At 37.6% G+C, this 17332-nt stretch overlaps 2 protein-coding genes across 2 annotated transcripts; both read left to right on the top strand.

Annotated features, from left to right (window-relative positions):
* The first annotated feature begins 12303 nt into the window (after window positions 1–12303).
* LOC134274563 (uncharacterized) lies at window positions 12304–13518 on the top strand. The gene has a single exon (XM_062756838.1). It carries the CDS (start codon window positions 12304–12306, stop codon window positions 13516–13518), a length of 1215 nt encoding a protein of 404 aa, XP_062612822.1.
* A 78-nt stretch (window positions 13519–13596) lies between these two features.
* LOC134274562 (uncharacterized) lies at window positions 13597–16647 on the top strand. The gene has a single exon (XM_062756837.1). It carries the CDS (start codon window positions 13597–13599, stop codon window positions 16645–16647), a length of 3051 nt encoding a protein of 1016 aa, XP_062612821.1.
* Window positions 16648–17332: the final 685 nt, after the last annotated feature.

Genomic DNA, 17332 nt, shown 5'->3' with positions numbered 1-17332 from the left:
GATGGCCAGAATAATGTTCTAAACAATATGCATACTTTGAATTTTCGTAAAACGGCCCCATGAAGGACTTGTAGGAGTGGCCTCTAAATATTTCAATTTAGCATATCTCCACAACGAAGAGAAATCTCTGAATAAGTGTTGAACAAAAAATCTTCAAAATCACAAGACATTTTATTTGATACCAAGAAAAAGGGGCTGATTCCTTAAATTCGGGGCTCTGAGGGGCCAAATGTCTTTTATCTTCAACTCTTTCATGATCAATATTTTTTTATTCCATAATAAGAAGCAAACATATTCATCTTAACGATTTGCAACAATATTTCATAAAATTTTGATCATATTTTACGTAATAAGTGGTTGCAGAAGGGGCCAAAATGCTATATTTTTTTTTATGCTTTACGTCTCTAAAAGACTGAGTATTTTTTATAAGCCATATTGAACAAAAGATGTCCAAAATATTTTGATGAAAATCAGAAACTTAAAAATTAATAAGGAAAACTTAATGTCATTCTCTTTTGACGAATATCTCAGTCAAAATCACATCTCATCTTGTCGAGAAATTCAACGGAAGACCTACTCATTGCTCGCAACGAGATCTGATCTAGTTATTATTATTATTCTTTTTTTTCTTCTTTGTTCTCCGGTACTTTTTTGTCCGCGAGTGTTCTCAGAAACTGTTCATCCAACTGAGCTAAAACCTTTTTAGGGTTAATAGGTGTGTAGTGTAGGTGTGCGGAACGAAGGTCATTTTGCGCACATACGCATGCACGTGCGGGCGCGTGAAATGAGTGAAATGACTGATATACTTTATATAGCCATAACTTTTACATTTTTTGATGAAATACTTTAAAACTCATTATATGAGGATACATTAATAGTGTAGATAAGATGACATGGTCAAATTAGCACGAACTCACGCGCATGCACGTGCGCTTCGCTCTGATTGGCTGAAACAAAAATCTCAATATCTTTTTTGCTTTTCAACGAAATGCTTTGAAATTTTAAACATATTCATGCATGAGGATATACTATAATATGATATATAAAATTTTCACGAAAACACGCGCATGCACGTGCGCTGCAATCTGATTGGCTAAAAGTTTAAATGGCTATAACTCCCTTGTTTTTCAACCAAACAGGATGGGATTTAGAACATAGACAAACGTTATAGACTCCTACAAGAGGGTATGGTCATCATGCACATGCATGCACGTGTTTGCACGTGTACTTTGCTCTGTGATTGGCTGAAACAAAAATTTCAATATCTTTTTTGTTTTTAGACAAAATGCTTTGATATTTTAAACATAGTCATGCGTTATGATATCCTACAATACGATGTATAATATTTTTCATGAAATCACGTGCTTGCACATGCGCTGCAATCTGATTGGCTTAAACTTTAAATGGTTATAACTTCAATAGTATTCAACTAAACAGGATGGGATTTAGAACATAAATAGACACAATGAACTCCTACAAGATGGTATGGTCATTATGCACATGCATGCATGTGCGTGCATGTGAAATGAGTAAAATTAATAATACACTTAAATGAGCGTATTTTTAATACTTTTGGATTAAATGCTTAAATATTGAGTATATTTTAATACATTCAAAGTGTAGACAAGATGATATGGTCATTACGCACATGCGCTCGCGTGCAATGCTAAAATTGAAATATACTTGGTATACTTCTGGGAAAACGTTGTTAAAGACTAAAATACGTAGAGTTTGTCTTCTTTAATGAGGCTTACATGGAATATGGCACCAAAAGGGAGTTGGGGAGCGTTTGGGGAACATCTGTAACGGTCCCCGTTACAATTAGCCCTAGTTATTATCATGTTCCCCAAACGAAGTTGGGAACATATTGTTTTTACTCTGTTTCTTATTAAGGTCTTCCGTCTTCAGCGGAAGACCTTCTTGTTATTCTTAGGTTTCTTTTCCACTATTTTTATTATTATTATTATTAAGGTCTTCCGACTTCCTTCGGAAGACCTTATTGTTTTCCTTCTGTTTTTTATTATTATTATTATTATTATTATTCTATTTTCATAGTACAGCCTATCTCTCAGATATGCGTGGACAGATTTCAAAGATTTTCTCAGGGAAGATGCATTATGAGAATATCTCCAGACGTGTTTTTCATTTCTTCGAAATTCACTTCCGTTCGCGATTTTGGGGGATTTTTGTATTTTTTAAAAGGCATTTTGTCCAGCAGTTTTCTCGAGAACGGCTAAAGATATGAAAGTGAAACTCACTGAGGTGATAGAACGTCGAACTCCATTATGGGCAACGACCTTTATTTTTCGTCGTCGGCACTTCCGGTCGCACACGGAATGAATTCAAAAAGTCATATTGCTCAACTTTTTTGTTTTTCAATATTTTTCTTTAGTATTTACAGGGATTATAGTGTGTTGTATGAGAATTCTAAATATGTATTTAGTATCTTGATGCGTGCATCTATTGAATAGATATGATCAAACCAAACTTTGTCCCACTGTCGGGGGTTCGAATCCCGCTGTGGGCGTTGAATTTTTTTTTCTTTGTTTCTGTCTTTTTTCAGTTGCAAATAACTTTTCTCTCTTTTTTAACATGTACGGAAGATTTTGCCGATTTTTAAAAGCTATTTTTGAGATATTTTGAGGAATACCTGTAATAATTATGAGATATGTTGAGAGGCTGCTGTAAATGAACGAAAACGAAAAAATACATTCTGAAATTTTATGGAATGACGCAGCATAGAATTCGAACGAAAATCGGTCGGAAGACCTGCTTGTTGCACCAGCAACAAGAACGCATCTAGTTATTATTATTATTGTTTTTTTTTCTTACCGATTTTGTGTACACGATTTCTCGGAAACGGCTCGTTCGATTTTCATGAAACTTTCAGGACTGATAGAACATCAAACAAACCTGATATATAATTTTTTGTTTTGATGACGTCACTTCCGGTTTTGAGATTTCAGCGATTTAGTGATTTTCAGGGGGTCTCATTGTCCATCATTTTTCTCGAAAATGCCTTAAGACAGAAACATGAGATTTTCAGCGATGATAGAGGAACGTGTGCTCTTTTGTCACACACCATTCTTTTTCTCCGGAAGTGCCGCACGTCGGCGCTCGCTATGGCTCGAAAAAGTTCTATCAGGGACTAAGAAATTTTTGACACCTTTTCTGCAATATCTTTTTACATGTTAACATTTTGTAAAGACATATAGAACAAAACTTGTTGAGAATGTCACAATCTTTCGAAAGATATCAACAATAAGGGGCTGTCCCCTATAATAAAGGGCTGAAAGGGGCCGAAAGTTTTTCCTTTATATCTCAAAAAGTATTAAGAATTTGTAATACGTCAAAGAAGCAAAGTTGTTAAAAATATCAAGCTTTACCCCGTCAAAATTCGTCCGGCGACGTCACTTCCGGTCAAACCGGAAGTAGTTAAAAATTGCTTATTTTTGCCGTTCTTGACAGGTTTTTGGGTAACATATGTCACTGGAAGCTTAAATCTTAATTTTCCGTCCGTTGACGTCACTTCCGGTCAAACCGGAAGTAGCCAAAAATGGCTTAATATTGCATTAATTACTATAGATTTGGAGGATTAAACCATTTTTGAACTTGATTACTCTTTTTTTTAAAAAAAAGAAAGTTACAGATGTACTTCCGGTCAAACAGGACGGAAGACCTATTCGTTGCTTTGCAACGAGCTCGGCTCTAGTTATTATTATTATTGTTTTTTTTTTCTTACCGATTTTGTGTGCACGATTTCTCGGAAACGGCTCGTTCGATTTTGATGAAACTTTCAGGACTGATAGAACATCAAACAAACCTGATATATAATTTTTTGTTTTGATGACGTCACTTCCGGTTTTGAGATTTCAGCGATTTAGTGATTTTCAGGGGGTCTCATTGTCCATCATTTTTCTCGAAAATGCCTTAAGACAGAAACATGAGATTTTCAGCGATGATAGAGCAATGTGTGCTCTTTTGTCACACACCACTCTTTTTCTCCGGAAGTGCCGCACGTCGGCGCTCGCTATGGCTCGAAAAAAGTTCTATCAGGGACTTAGAAATTTTTGACACCTTTTCTGCAATATCTTTTTACATGTTAACATTTTGTCTTGACAGGTTTTTGGGTAACATATGTCACTGGAAGCTTAAATCTGAATTTTTCGTCCGTCGACGTCACTTCCGGTCAAACCGGAAGTAGCCAAAAATGGCTTAATATTGCATTAATTAATATAGATTTGGAGGATTAAACCATTTTTGAACTTCATAAAGTACTCTTTTTTTTATTAATGAAAGTTACAGATGCACTTCCGGTCAAGCAGGACGGAAGACCTACTCGTTTGCAACGAGCTCGGCTCTAGTTATTATTATTTTTCTTCTTCTTCTTCTTCTTCTTCTTCTTCCTGGGTACTTTTTTGTCCGGGAGTGATCTTGTAAACTACACATCCGACTTAGGTAAAACCTTTTTTAGGGTCAGTAGGCATGTTATGTAGATTTGCGGAACGAAGGTCATTTTGCGCGCACGTGCTTGCAAGAGCGTGCACGTGCAACACGTGAAATGACCGATTTAATTGATATAGGCGTAACTTTTTAAATTTTTGATTAAATGCTTTGAAACTTATAATATAAGGATATATTAGTAGCATAGACAATATGACATGGTCAATATAGCAAGATCTCACGCGCATGCACGTGCGCTTCGCTCTGATTGGCTGAAACTAAAGTCTCAATATCTTTCTTGTTTTTTGACGAAATCCTTTGAAATTTTGAACATAGCCATGCATTAGGATATCCTACAGCATGATATATAGCAATTATCATGAAAACACGTGCATGCACGTGCGCTGCAATCTGATTGGCTTAAACTTTAAATAGCTATAACTCCCTTAGTTTTCAACCAAACAGGATGGGATTTGGAAAATAGATAGATATAATGGACTACTACAAGAAGGTATGGTCACCATGCACATGCATACACGTGTGTGTGCGTGCGCTGCAATCTGATTGGCTGAAACTTTAAACAGCTATAACTTCCTTAGTTTTCAACCAAACAGAATGGGATTTAGAACATAGATAGATGTAATGGACATCTACAAGTAAGTATGGTCACCATGCTCATGTATGCACGTGCGTGCACGTGAAATGAGCAAAATCAAAAATACACTTGAATAATTTTTTAATACTTTTGGATGAAATACTTTAATATTTAGTATATCAAAATATAAAGATTGTGTAGGCAAGATGATATGGTCATTACGCACATGCATTCACATGCGCACGCATGCAATGCTAAAATTTGAATGAACTTGGTACACTTCTGTGTAAACGTTGTTAAAGTCTCAAATGCATAGAGTTTGTCTTAATTAATGAAGCCTACAGGGAATATGGCACCAAAAGGGAGTTGGGGAGCGTTTGGGGAACATCTGTAACGGTCCCCGTTACAATTAGCACTAGTTATTATTCTTTTTTCTTCTTATTTGTTCTCCGGTACTTTTTTGTCCGCGAGTGTTCTCAGAAACTGTTCACCCAACTAAGCTAAAACCTTTTTAGGGTTAATAGGTGTGTAGTGTAGGTGTGCGGAACGAAGGTCATTTTGCGCGCATACGCCTGCACGTGCGTGCGCGTGATATGAGTGAAATTATCGATATATTTAATATAGCTATAACTTTAACATTTTTTAATTAAATGATTTGAAACTTATTATATAAAGAAATATTAATAGTGTAGATAATATGACACTGTCAAATTAGCACGAACTCACGCGCATGCACGTGCGCTTCGCTCTGATTGGCTGAAACAAAAATCTCAATATCTTTTCAGTTTTTTGACGAAATAATATGAAATTTAAAATACAGGCATACTTTAGGATGCTTTACAATATGATATATAACAATTTTCTTGAAAACACACGCATGCACGTGCGCTGCAATCTGATTGGCTTAAACTTTAAATGGCTATAACTCCCTTGTTTTTCACCCAAACAGGATGGGATTTAGAACATAGACAGATATAACAAACTCCTACAAGAAGGTAAGGTGATCATGCACATACATGCACGTGCGTCCACGTGCGCTTCGCTCTGATTGGCTGAAACAAAAATCTCAATATCTTTTCTGTTTTTTGACGAAATGCTATGAAATCTAAAATATATACATACTTTAGGATGTACTACAATATGATATATAACAATTGTCGTGAAAACACGCTCATGCACGTGCGCTGCAATCCTATTGGCTAAAACTGGAAATGGCTTTAACTCCCTTGTTTTTCAGCCAAACAGGATGGGATTTAGAACATAGACAGACATAACAGACTCCTACAAGAAGGTATAGTTTCCATGCAAGTGCATGCACGTTTGTGCACGTGAAATGAGTAATATTAAAAATACGCTTAAATGAGTGTATTTTTAATACTTCTTGATTAATTGAGTTGATATTAAAATATATAAATAGTGTAGACAAGATGATACGGTCATTACGCACATGCATTCAGATGAGCACGCGTGCAATGCTAAAATTTAAATATATTTTGTATTCTTCTGGGAAAACGTCGTTTAAGTCTAAATTGCATGAAGTGTGTCTTATTTAATAGCGCTTACAGGGAATATGGCACCAAAAGGGAGTTGGGGAGCGTTTGGGGAACATCTGTAACGGTCCCCGTTACAATTAGCCCTAGTTATTATTATTATTATTAAGGTCTTCCGTCTTCAGCGGAAGACCTTCTTGTTATTCTTCGGTTTCTTTTTCACTTTTTTTCTTACCTATTATTATTCTTTTTTTTCTTACCGATTTTGTGCACGCGATTTCTCGAAAACGGCTCGATAGATTTTCATGAAACTTTCAGGACTCATGTAACATTACTTGAACTTGATTCTTTTTTTCCGATTTGATGACGTCACTTCCGGTCCGGAAATATTGGCGATTTTATGATTTTTGAAGGGTCAGGTTGTCCGCGAACGTTCTAAAAAATGGCTATAGATAGAAACGTGAAAATTTCAGGTATGATAGTCCTAAGTCTATAAATGTGCAAAATATATTTCATTTTTATCGGAAGTGCCGCACGTTGGGGCTCGCTAGGACCCGAAAATTGTCGTATCGCGAATTTCAAAATTTTTAAGACCTTTTCTACGATATTTTTTTACCTGGACATATTTTGATAAAACATATAGAACAAAATAAGTGTAGAATTCCAAGATCTTTTAAATGATATCTCAAAAAAAGGGCTGGCCCCTAAAATTAGGGACCTAGAGGGGCCGAACGTTTTTCATTTGTATCTCAAAAAGTATTGAGAATTTGTAATACGTCAAAGAAGCAAAGTTGTTCAAAATGTCAAGCTTAATCTACGGGCGTCGACAAAATATGTCCAACGACGTCACTTCCGGCCAAACCGGAAGTAGTCGGAAAACGCGTATTTTGGCCTTTCTTGACAAGTTTTCGGGTATCCTATGTCACTGGGAACATAAAAATTAATTTTCCATCCGTCGTCGTCACTTCCGGTCAAACCGGAAGTAGCAAAAAATGCCGTATTTTGTATTAATTAACATAGCTATTGAGGATTCAATCAAATTTTGGGCGTTATTTCTCATTTTCGTTAAAAATGAAAACTACTTCCGGTCAAACAGGACGGAAGACCCACTCGTTGCTTTGCAACGAGCTTTGCTCTAGTTATTATTATTAAGGTCTTCCATCTTCACGGAAGACCTTATAGTGATTCTATTGTTTCTTCTTATTAAGGTCTTCCGTCTTCACGGAAGACCTTATAGTGATTCTATTGTTTCTTATTAAGGTCTTCCGTTTCCAACGGAAGACCTTATTGTTTTCGTTCGGTTTCTTTTTCCCTATTATTATTATTATTATTTTTCTTCCAACCGATTTTGTGCAAGCGATTTCTCAGAGATGGCTCGTCCGATTTATACCAAACTTTCAGATCTGAAAGATATTCAATTGATCTTGATAGGTTTTTTTTCTTTTTGATGATCTCACTTCCGGTCGTGAGATATGGTGGATTTTCTGATTTTCAGAGGGTCGGCTTGTCCAGGAAACTCCTCCGAAACGACTTAAGATATCAACTTAAGATTTTCAGTGAAAGTAAAGGAAGGTTTGGTGAGTTGTAATTGGGTCTCCAAATCTTTCTAGCGCAAAAGGCGCCGGAGCTCGGTAGGGCCCGAAAAAATGTCTCAGAAATATCTCACAAAAATTGACACATTTTGTTTCATATCTTCATACGCGTTCATAATTTGTTAAAGCATATTGAAGAAAAAATGTGCAAAATCACAAGGCCTTTCATTTGATGTCAAAAAAGTGGAGCTGACCCCTAAAATAAGGGGCTCAGAGGGGCCAGAAGTCTTTTATCTATAACTCCCTAATGATCAATATTTTGTTATACATTACAGAAGCAAAAGTATTTATCTTAACTATTTGCAACAACATATGATACAATTTTGATCATATGTTACGTAATTAGGGGTCACAAGGGGCCAGAATGTCAAATCTTTGACGCTTCATATCTCGAAAAGGGTGAATATTTTGATAAGCAATATTGAACAAAAGATGGCTAGATTAATGTGCTAAACAATATGCATACTTTGAATTTTTGTAAAACGGCCCCATTAAGGACTTGTAGGAGTGGCCCCTAAATATTTATATAAAGCATATCTCCTAAACGAAAAGAAATCTCTGAATAGGTGTAGAACAAAAAGTCTTTGAAATCACAAGACCTTTCGTTTGATATCAAGAAAAAGGGACCGACTCCTCAAATAAGGGGCTCAGAGGGGCCAGAAGTCTTTTATCTTTAACTCTTTAATGATCAATATTTTGTGATGCATTACAGAAGCAAAGATGTTCATATTAACGATTTGCAACAATATATGATACAATTTTGATCATATGTTACGTAATTAGGGGTCACAAGGGGCCAGAATGTCAAATCTTTGACGCTTCATATCTCGAAAAGGGTGAATATTTTGATAAGCAATATTGAACAAAAGATGACTAGATTAATGTGTTAAATAATATGCATACTTTGAATTTTTGTAAAACGGCCCCATTAAGGACTTGTAGGAGTGGCCCCTAAATATTTATATAAAGCATATCTCCTAAACGAAACGAAATCTCTGAATATGTGTAGAACAGAAAGTCTTTGAAATCACAAGACCTTTCGTTTGACATCAAGAAAAAGGGGCCACCTCCTCAAATTAAGGGCTGCAAGGGGCCAGAAGTCTTTCATCTTAAACTCTTTAATGATCAAAATTTAAAGATGAATTTTAGAAGCAAGATGTTCATATTAACGATTTGCAACGATAAATTATAAAATTTTGATCATATGTTACGTAATAAGGGGTCACAAGGGGCCAGAATGTCAAATCTTTGACGCTTCATATCTCGAAAAGGGGGAAAATTTTGATAAGTAATATTGAAGAAAGGATGGTCAGAATAATGTGCTAAACAATATGCATACTTTGAATTTTTGTAAAACGGCCCCATTAAGGACTTGTAGGAGTGGCCCCTAAATATTTATATAAAGCATATCTCCTAAACGAAAAGAAATCTCTGAATAGGTGTAGAACAAAAAGTCTTTGAAATCACAAGACCTTTCGTTTGATATCAAGAAAAAGGGACCGATTCCTAAAATAAGGGGCTCAGAGGGGCCAGAAGTCTTTTATCTTTAACTCTTTAATGATCAATATGTTGTGATGCATTACAGAAGCAAAGGTGTTCATATTAACGATTTGCAACAATATATGATACAATTTTGATTTTATGTTACGTAATTAGGGGTCACAAGGGGCCAGAATGTCAAATCTTTGACGCTTCATATCTCGAAAAGGGTGAATATTTTGATAAGCAATATTGAACAAAAGATGGCTAGATTAATGTGCTAAATAATATGCATACTTTGAATTTTTGTAAAACGGCCCCATTAAGGACTTGTAGGAGTGGCCCCTAAATATTTATATAAAGCATATCTCCTAAACGAAAAGAAATCTCTGAATAGGTGTAGAACAAAAAGTCTTTGAAATCACAAGACCTTTCGTTTGACATCAATAAAAAGGGGCCGACTCCTCAAATTAGGGGCTGAGAGGGGCCAGAAGTCTTTTATCTTTAACTCTTTCATGATCAATATTTTGTAATGCATTACAAAAGCAAAGATGTTCATACTAACGATTTGCAACAATATATGATACAATTTTGATCATATGTTACGTAATTAGGGGTCACAAGGGGCCAGAATGTCAAATCTTTGACGTTTCATTCCTCGAAAAGGGTGAATATTTTGATAAGCAATATTGAACAAAAGATGGCTAGATTAATGTGTTAAACAATATGCATACTTTGAATTTTTGTAAAATGGCCCCATTAAGGACTTGTAGGAGTGGCCCCTAAATATTTATATAAAGCATATCTCCTAAATGAAACGAAATCTCTGAATAGGTGTAGAACAAAAAGTCTTTGAAATCACAAGACCTTTCGTTTGACATCAAGAAAAAGGGGCCACCTCCTCCAATTAGGGGCTGCGAGGGGCCAGAAGTCTTTCATCTTAAACTCTTTAATGATCAAAATTTAAAGAGGAATTTTAGAAGCAAGATGTTCATATTAACGATTTGCAACGATAAATTATAAAATTTTGATCATATGTTACGTAATAAGGGGTCACAAGGGGCCAGAATGTCAAATCTTTGACGCTTGATATCTCGAAAAGGGGGAAAATTTTGATAAGTAATATTGAAGAAAGGAACGTCAGAATAATGTGCTAAACAATATGCATACTTTGAATTTTTGTAAAACGGCCCCATTAAGGACTTGTAGGAGTGGCCCCTAAATATTTATATAAAGCATATCTCCTAAACGAAAAGAAATCTCTGAATAGGTGTAGAACAAAAAGTCTTTGAAATCACAAGACCTAACGTTTGATATCAAGAAAAAGGTGCCCTCTCATCAAATTAGGGGCTCAGAGGGGCCAGAAGTCTTTAACTCTTTAATGATGCATATTTTGTATTAAGTATACATTTTGAGAAGCAAAGATATTCATTTTAACGATATGCAACAATATGTTATAATATTTTGATCATATGTTATGTAATAAGGGATCGCCAGGGGCCAAAATGCTTTATTATGTTCCCCAAACGAAGTTGGGGAACATATTGTTTTTACTCTGTTTCTTATTATTATTATTCTTATTATTTTTCTTCCTGGGAAAATTTTGTCCGCGAGTGATCTTGTATACTACACATCCGACTTAGGTGAAACCTTTTTAGGGTAATGTAACAATCACTATTGCACTTGCGTATATAATTTGAATTTCCCGCGTTTTGTCCCTATGCATACTATTCCCATAAGTCCTTGCAAAATAGCTTAGCCGACCAGAACAATTGAGGCCTGGTCATTCCCGGCAGAGAAGCGTAGCTGCAGACACGTTTCTGATTCGAAGCAGCTAGTATATGTACATAGCAGCAGTACATGCAATATTTTGACACTGGCACGGAGACAGGTCCGTGCGTCATGGATATTGGTATGACCTGTGCTTGATACATAGACTGAGCTGAGGGGATCATTGTGAGGCGAAAGGTTCCAGGGACTAAGACCCGGAAGAGTGCTGTGCGTGGATCCAAATATTTGTTGGTGAACGGATAACAGATAAGTCTATCCAAGAAACTTTGAGTTAGCGCTTTATAAGAAAAGGCAAACTTTTGATTTCATTCCTGCATCGAGGATGAGGATGATGTTGATGATGATGATCGTGATGATGACGAGGATAATCTATGATCTGTGAACATGTTTGGCATTAATAACTGAATTAGATACCCGGGGTGATTGGCTGATTAATGAATTTGTTAATTGGGTAATTGTTGATTACCAATTGTTGTTTTTTCTTTGTTTAATTGTTTAATAGTGAGAAAGAGGGTGTGAATTTGTGTGTGGTAAGTTTGTGTGAGATCTTTGTTATTATTATTTTTTTTTTTGTAAATAAATTTATTAAACTTATTGAACTTGTGTGATTCTTGGAGATAGCCAGCTTGACCACGTGACATTTGGTGGCAGCGGTGGGATTGCTGACCGTCCCCAAATTACACATTTTCACTAAGTAGGTGTAGGTTTGCCAAGTAGTTGTAAATATACGTTAGGTTAGTGGTAGTAGTTACTCTTGGGATTCCTGTATAGTTACACAGAGGTAAGTGAAAGTATGGTTCTCCCTTACATAGGTTAAAGGTAAGGTGACGTGAGACATATTTCTTAATTAGAAAGAATATTATCCTTGGATCATTAAAGTCTTTGGTAAGGTGGCTCAGTACCCATAGGCACGATGACAACCATCAAGGAGATGAAGGAACTCTTGGAAGTTGGGACGCAAATGGGACTCAAGGATGCAGAACTTCAACAGTTTGTGAACAATGAACAGGCAAGACTTAGAGACGAACGTGAGAAAGATCGTGCAGAACGTATGGCTAAACAGGAGCGCGAATATCAGCTGGAACTCGAATCCATGAAGGAACAAAACGCTGAGGCTGAACACAAGAGGAAAATTGAAGAAATGGAAATAGATCACAGATTTCAAATGATGGCAGCAGAGAGATCACATAAAGTTCTTGAGTCAACTGCGCTACATCACACTGAAACACAACAACCTGTTAGAGGACCAAAATTACCAGCGTTTGATGAGGTAAAAGACAACATCGACGCGTACATACAGCGATTTGAAAGATACGCTATCTCACAGCAATGGCAAAGACAAAATTGGGGAGCTCACTTGAGTGCACTTCTAAAAGGAAAAGCGTTGGATGTGTTCGCTAGATTACCACCAGACAGTGCGTTGGACTTTGATGAACTTAAGAAAGCACTGATGAAACGGTTTGACATGACTGAGGATGCATTCAGAAAGAAATTCAGATCTTCAAAACCTGATGGTAGTGAAACCTTTATTCAGTTTTCAACTAGACTTGAAAGTTACATGGAACGATGGATGGAGTTATCGAAAACAGTTAAGACTTATGAAGGACTCAAAGATTTGATGTTACGTGAACAATTCATTTTGTGTTGTAACAAAGAACTTTCCTTATTCTTGAAGGAACGAATTCCTCCTTCTATTCAGGATATGGCCAGATATGCTGATCAGTATGTTGAGGCGAGAGCAACTTGTTCATCAGCTGTTACCCAAAGACCGATCTTCGACAAGAAAGTTTCCTTTGGAAAGCAATTATCTTTTCCAAGTTCTAGTGAAGGAACCAAAACCAGTGGTGGAATCAAGTGTTTTAATTGTGATAAATACGGACACAAGCAGTTTGATTGTCCTTTGAGGAAGTCATCAGCAATTAAGACAAACACACAGGAAAAATTTGATAGACCACAGAAACCACAACAGGGATTCAACAAAAATGGACGTCGCTTTTCGCAAGGAAAAGAACACGACTCTTCTCATGTTGGTGCGCATAAGCCGCAAAGTGACATTAATTCAGTTGATGATGGAGTGATGCCAGTTGTGAAAGGATGTGTTGGCGATAAACTTGTGACAGTGTTATGAGATACCGGATGTCGTGGTGCGGTGATTCGGAAAAGTCTGGTTACGTCAAACCAACTGACTGGAAAAACTCACAAATGCATGCTTGCTGACGGAAGTGTAGTAGATGCAGATGTTGCGATAGTTGAAGCTGACACACCATATTTTACTGGAACAATTGAAGTCTCATGCTTCGAAACACCGATGTTTGATCTGATTCTTGGGAATTTTGATGGTGTTCGGAAACCAGACAACCCGGATATTCATTGGATGAAAACTTCTAAACCTTCATTTGCTGTTGAGACACGCAGTCAACTTAAGAAGAAGCAGTTACCCTATAAACCATTGAGGGTTCCTGAAACTCTACAAGATGTATCACGTGATGAGATGTTAAGTGAACAGACGAAAGACGATTCGTTAAGCAAGAGTTGGGACATTGCTAAGCAAGGGACAGTAAAGGAGCTCGGTGATGGAGGTTCAACCAGGATGTTTATACGGAAGCAATTACTCTACAGAGAATTCAGTAGTCCAAAGGTGTCAAATGGAAAGACGTATCGACAGTTGATGGTTCCGAAGAAGTATAGACCAATGGTTATGAAGATGGCTCATGAATGTCTTATGGCAGGACATTTGGGTGTTAAGAAGACTACAGATAGAATACTAGCAGAATTCTTTTGGCCAGGAGTACAAGCAGATGTCAAGCGATTTTGTCGTTCGTGTGACGTATGCCAACGAACAATACCTAAGGGAAGAGTACCTGCAGTTCCTCTTGGACAAATGCCCATGATATCAGAACCATTTCAACGCATAGCTGTGGATATTGTTGGTCCGCTTCAGCCAGTCACAGACAGAGGAAATCGATATATCCTCACTATTATAGACTATGCGACCAGGTATCCAGAAGCTGTGGCACTTAAAGGAATCGAAACGGAACGAGTTGCAGAGGCGCTTGTAGACGTTTTCAGCAGAGTTGGTGTTCCTTCAGAAATGCTTACAGACCAAGGATCGCAGTTTACATCTGAGGTTATGAAGGAAGTAAGCAGATTGCTGTCACTCAAACGCCTAACTACAACGCCGTATCACCCGATGTGCAACGGCCTTGTTGAAAAATTCAACGGTACGTTAAAGCAGATGTTGAAGCGCATGTGTGCTGAACGCCCGAGAGACTGGGATAAGTACCTCAACGCACTTCTCTTCGCTTATCGAGAGATACCTCAAGAGAGCCTTGGATTTTCACCCTTTGAGCTACTCTATGGTCGATCAGTGCGTGGTCCGATGATGATACTCAAGGAGTTGTGGACCAAGGACATACCAGACAGTGAGGTGAAGACTACTTACCAATATATACTAGACTTAAAGGAGAAACTTGAAGAGACATGTAAGATTGCTCATCAACAATTGGAAAAAGCAAGGAAGCATCAGAGAAAGCATTACAATAAGAGAACAAGGGATCGAAGGATGAAAGTTGGTGACCAAGTACTTGTTCTACTTCCGACAAAGTCAAATAAACTCTTGATGCAGTGGCGAGGACCATATAAAGTTGTGCAGAAAGTTGGCGATATGGATTACAAAGTTGAGATGGGAAGTAAAGTAAAGACACTTCACGCGAATTTGTTGAAACAGTACATTCCTCGTGAGGAAATACACTGTGGAGTTCTTACAACTTGCGCCATATCACTTATTGACTTCAGTGAAGAGGGAACACTTGATGAGCAGAATTCAATGATGTTACCAACAGATACTCAGACAGAAACAGTGTCAGATGTACGTTTCAATGAGGGACTGGAAGCTGATAAACTAGAATCGGTGAAATCTTTGTGCGAGTCGTATGCTGATGTTCTCACTGACGTTCCAGGAATGACTACACTAGTTAAGCATAAGATTGAACTGACATCATCAAATCCAATACGGGTGAAGCAGTATCCTATTCCTTTCAATACCGAGGGTGTCATAAAGGAAGAAGTGGAGAAGATGTTACAGTTGAATGTTATAGAACCATCTGTCTCACCATATTCATCACCGGTAGTCATAGCTAGGAAAAAGGACGGAACAAACAGATTCTGCATAGACTTTCGTAGACTAAACTCTATTACAGTCTTTGACGCCGAGCCTATGCCGAACACAGAGAGTATATTTTCAAAGATGACAGGGAAGAAGTTTGTTTCGAAATTGGATTTGAGTAAAGGGTACTGGCAAGTTCCTATGGAAGAAGATAGTAAAGCTCTCACAGCCTTTTCAACATCGTCTGGTTTGTATCAATTTCGTACTATGCCATTCGGATTAGTGAATGCGCCGGCGACGTTTAGCCGACTGATGAGGAAACTTCTACACGGCATGGTGGGGGTTGACAACTTCATAGACGATATCATCGTATACTCAGATACTTGGGAGGAACATCTGATGGCACTGAGAGAGTTATTCACCAGACTTAGGAAAGCAGGACTTACAGCGCGACCGTCTAAGTGTTTCATAGGATATGATCAGATAGACTGTTTAGGACACATAGTAGGTGACCAGAGACTAAAACCAGATTTAAACAAGATAGAAGCTATTCGAAATGCTCCAGTACCCATGACAAAGAAGCAGGTTAGATCGTTCTTGGGGTTGGCAGGATTCTACAGAAGATTCATACCAAATTTTTCAGCGATTGCCGTCCCACTGTCAGATTTGACAAAGAAAGGACAACCCAACAAAGTAGTTTGGACAGACATTCAGCAACGTTCATTCGATACACTGAAAAAGATGTTATCCTCAGAACCAATTCTGAAACTTCCAGACTTCAGTGAAGTATTTATCTTACGAACAGATGCTGCAGATGACGGACTAGGAGCAGTTCTTTTGCAGGAAGAACATGGAGAGAAGCTTCCAGTAGCTTACGCAAGCAGAAAACTGCAACCCAGAGAGAGATCATACGCTGTTATAGAGAAGGAATGCTTAGCAGTAGTATGGGGAATTCAGAAGTTCCATCAATATCTTTATGGACGTGAGTTTGTATTGGAGACTGACCATCAGCCATTAACATACCTTAACAAGTCCAAAACAGAGAACTCGAGGTTAATGCGCTGGGCTCTACAATTACAACCTTATCGGTTCCGGATAGAAGCTATAAAGGGAGGCCAAAACGTCGGCGCAGATTACCTTAGTCGCCAATAATCAGCTAAGGAGAAATTAGCCAGGTTTGTATTCAGAATTTTGTAAATACGTTCAGTTATTTCAAAATTGTTAGGGCAAGTTAGTAGTGATTGTTGTTTTAAAAAAATGTTACCATTTTTTAATTAAGGGGGGAGGTGTGTAACAATCACTATTGCACTTGCGTATATAATTTGAATTTCCCGCGTTTTGTCCCTATGCATACTATTCCCATAAGTCCTTGCAAAATAGCTAAGTCGACCAGAACAATTGAGGCCTGGTCATTCCCGGCAGAGAAGCGTAGCTGCAGACACGTTTCTGATTCGAAGCAGCTAGTATATGTACATAGCAGCAGTACATGCAATATTTTGACACTGGCACGGAGACAGGTCCGTGCGTCATGGATATTGGTATGACCTGTGCTTGATACATAGACTGAGCTGAGGGGATCATTGTGAGGCGAAAGGTTCCAGGGACTAAGACCCGGAAGAGTGCTGTGCGTGGATCCAAATATTTGTTGGTGAACGGATAACAGATAAGTCTATCCAAGAAACTTTGAGTTAGCGCTTTATAAGAAAAGGCAAACTTTTGATTTCATTCCTGCATCGAGGATGAGGATGATGTTGATGATGATGATCGTGATGATGACGAGGATAATCTATGATCTGTGAACATGTTTGGCATTAATAACTGAATTAGATACCCGGGG

This window comes from Saccostrea cucullata, unplaced genomic scaffold, assembly GCF_032062105.1.
Source record: "Saccostrea cucullata isolate Sc308-1 unplaced genomic scaffold, CSIRO_AGI_Scuc_v1 ctg7600, whole genome shotgun sequence".
NCBI classification, from domain to species: domain Eukaryota; kingdom Metazoa; phylum Mollusca; class Bivalvia; order Ostreida; family Ostreidae; genus Saccostrea; species Saccostrea cuccullata.
This window is presented reverse-complemented; position numbering and strand designations above follow the sequence as displayed.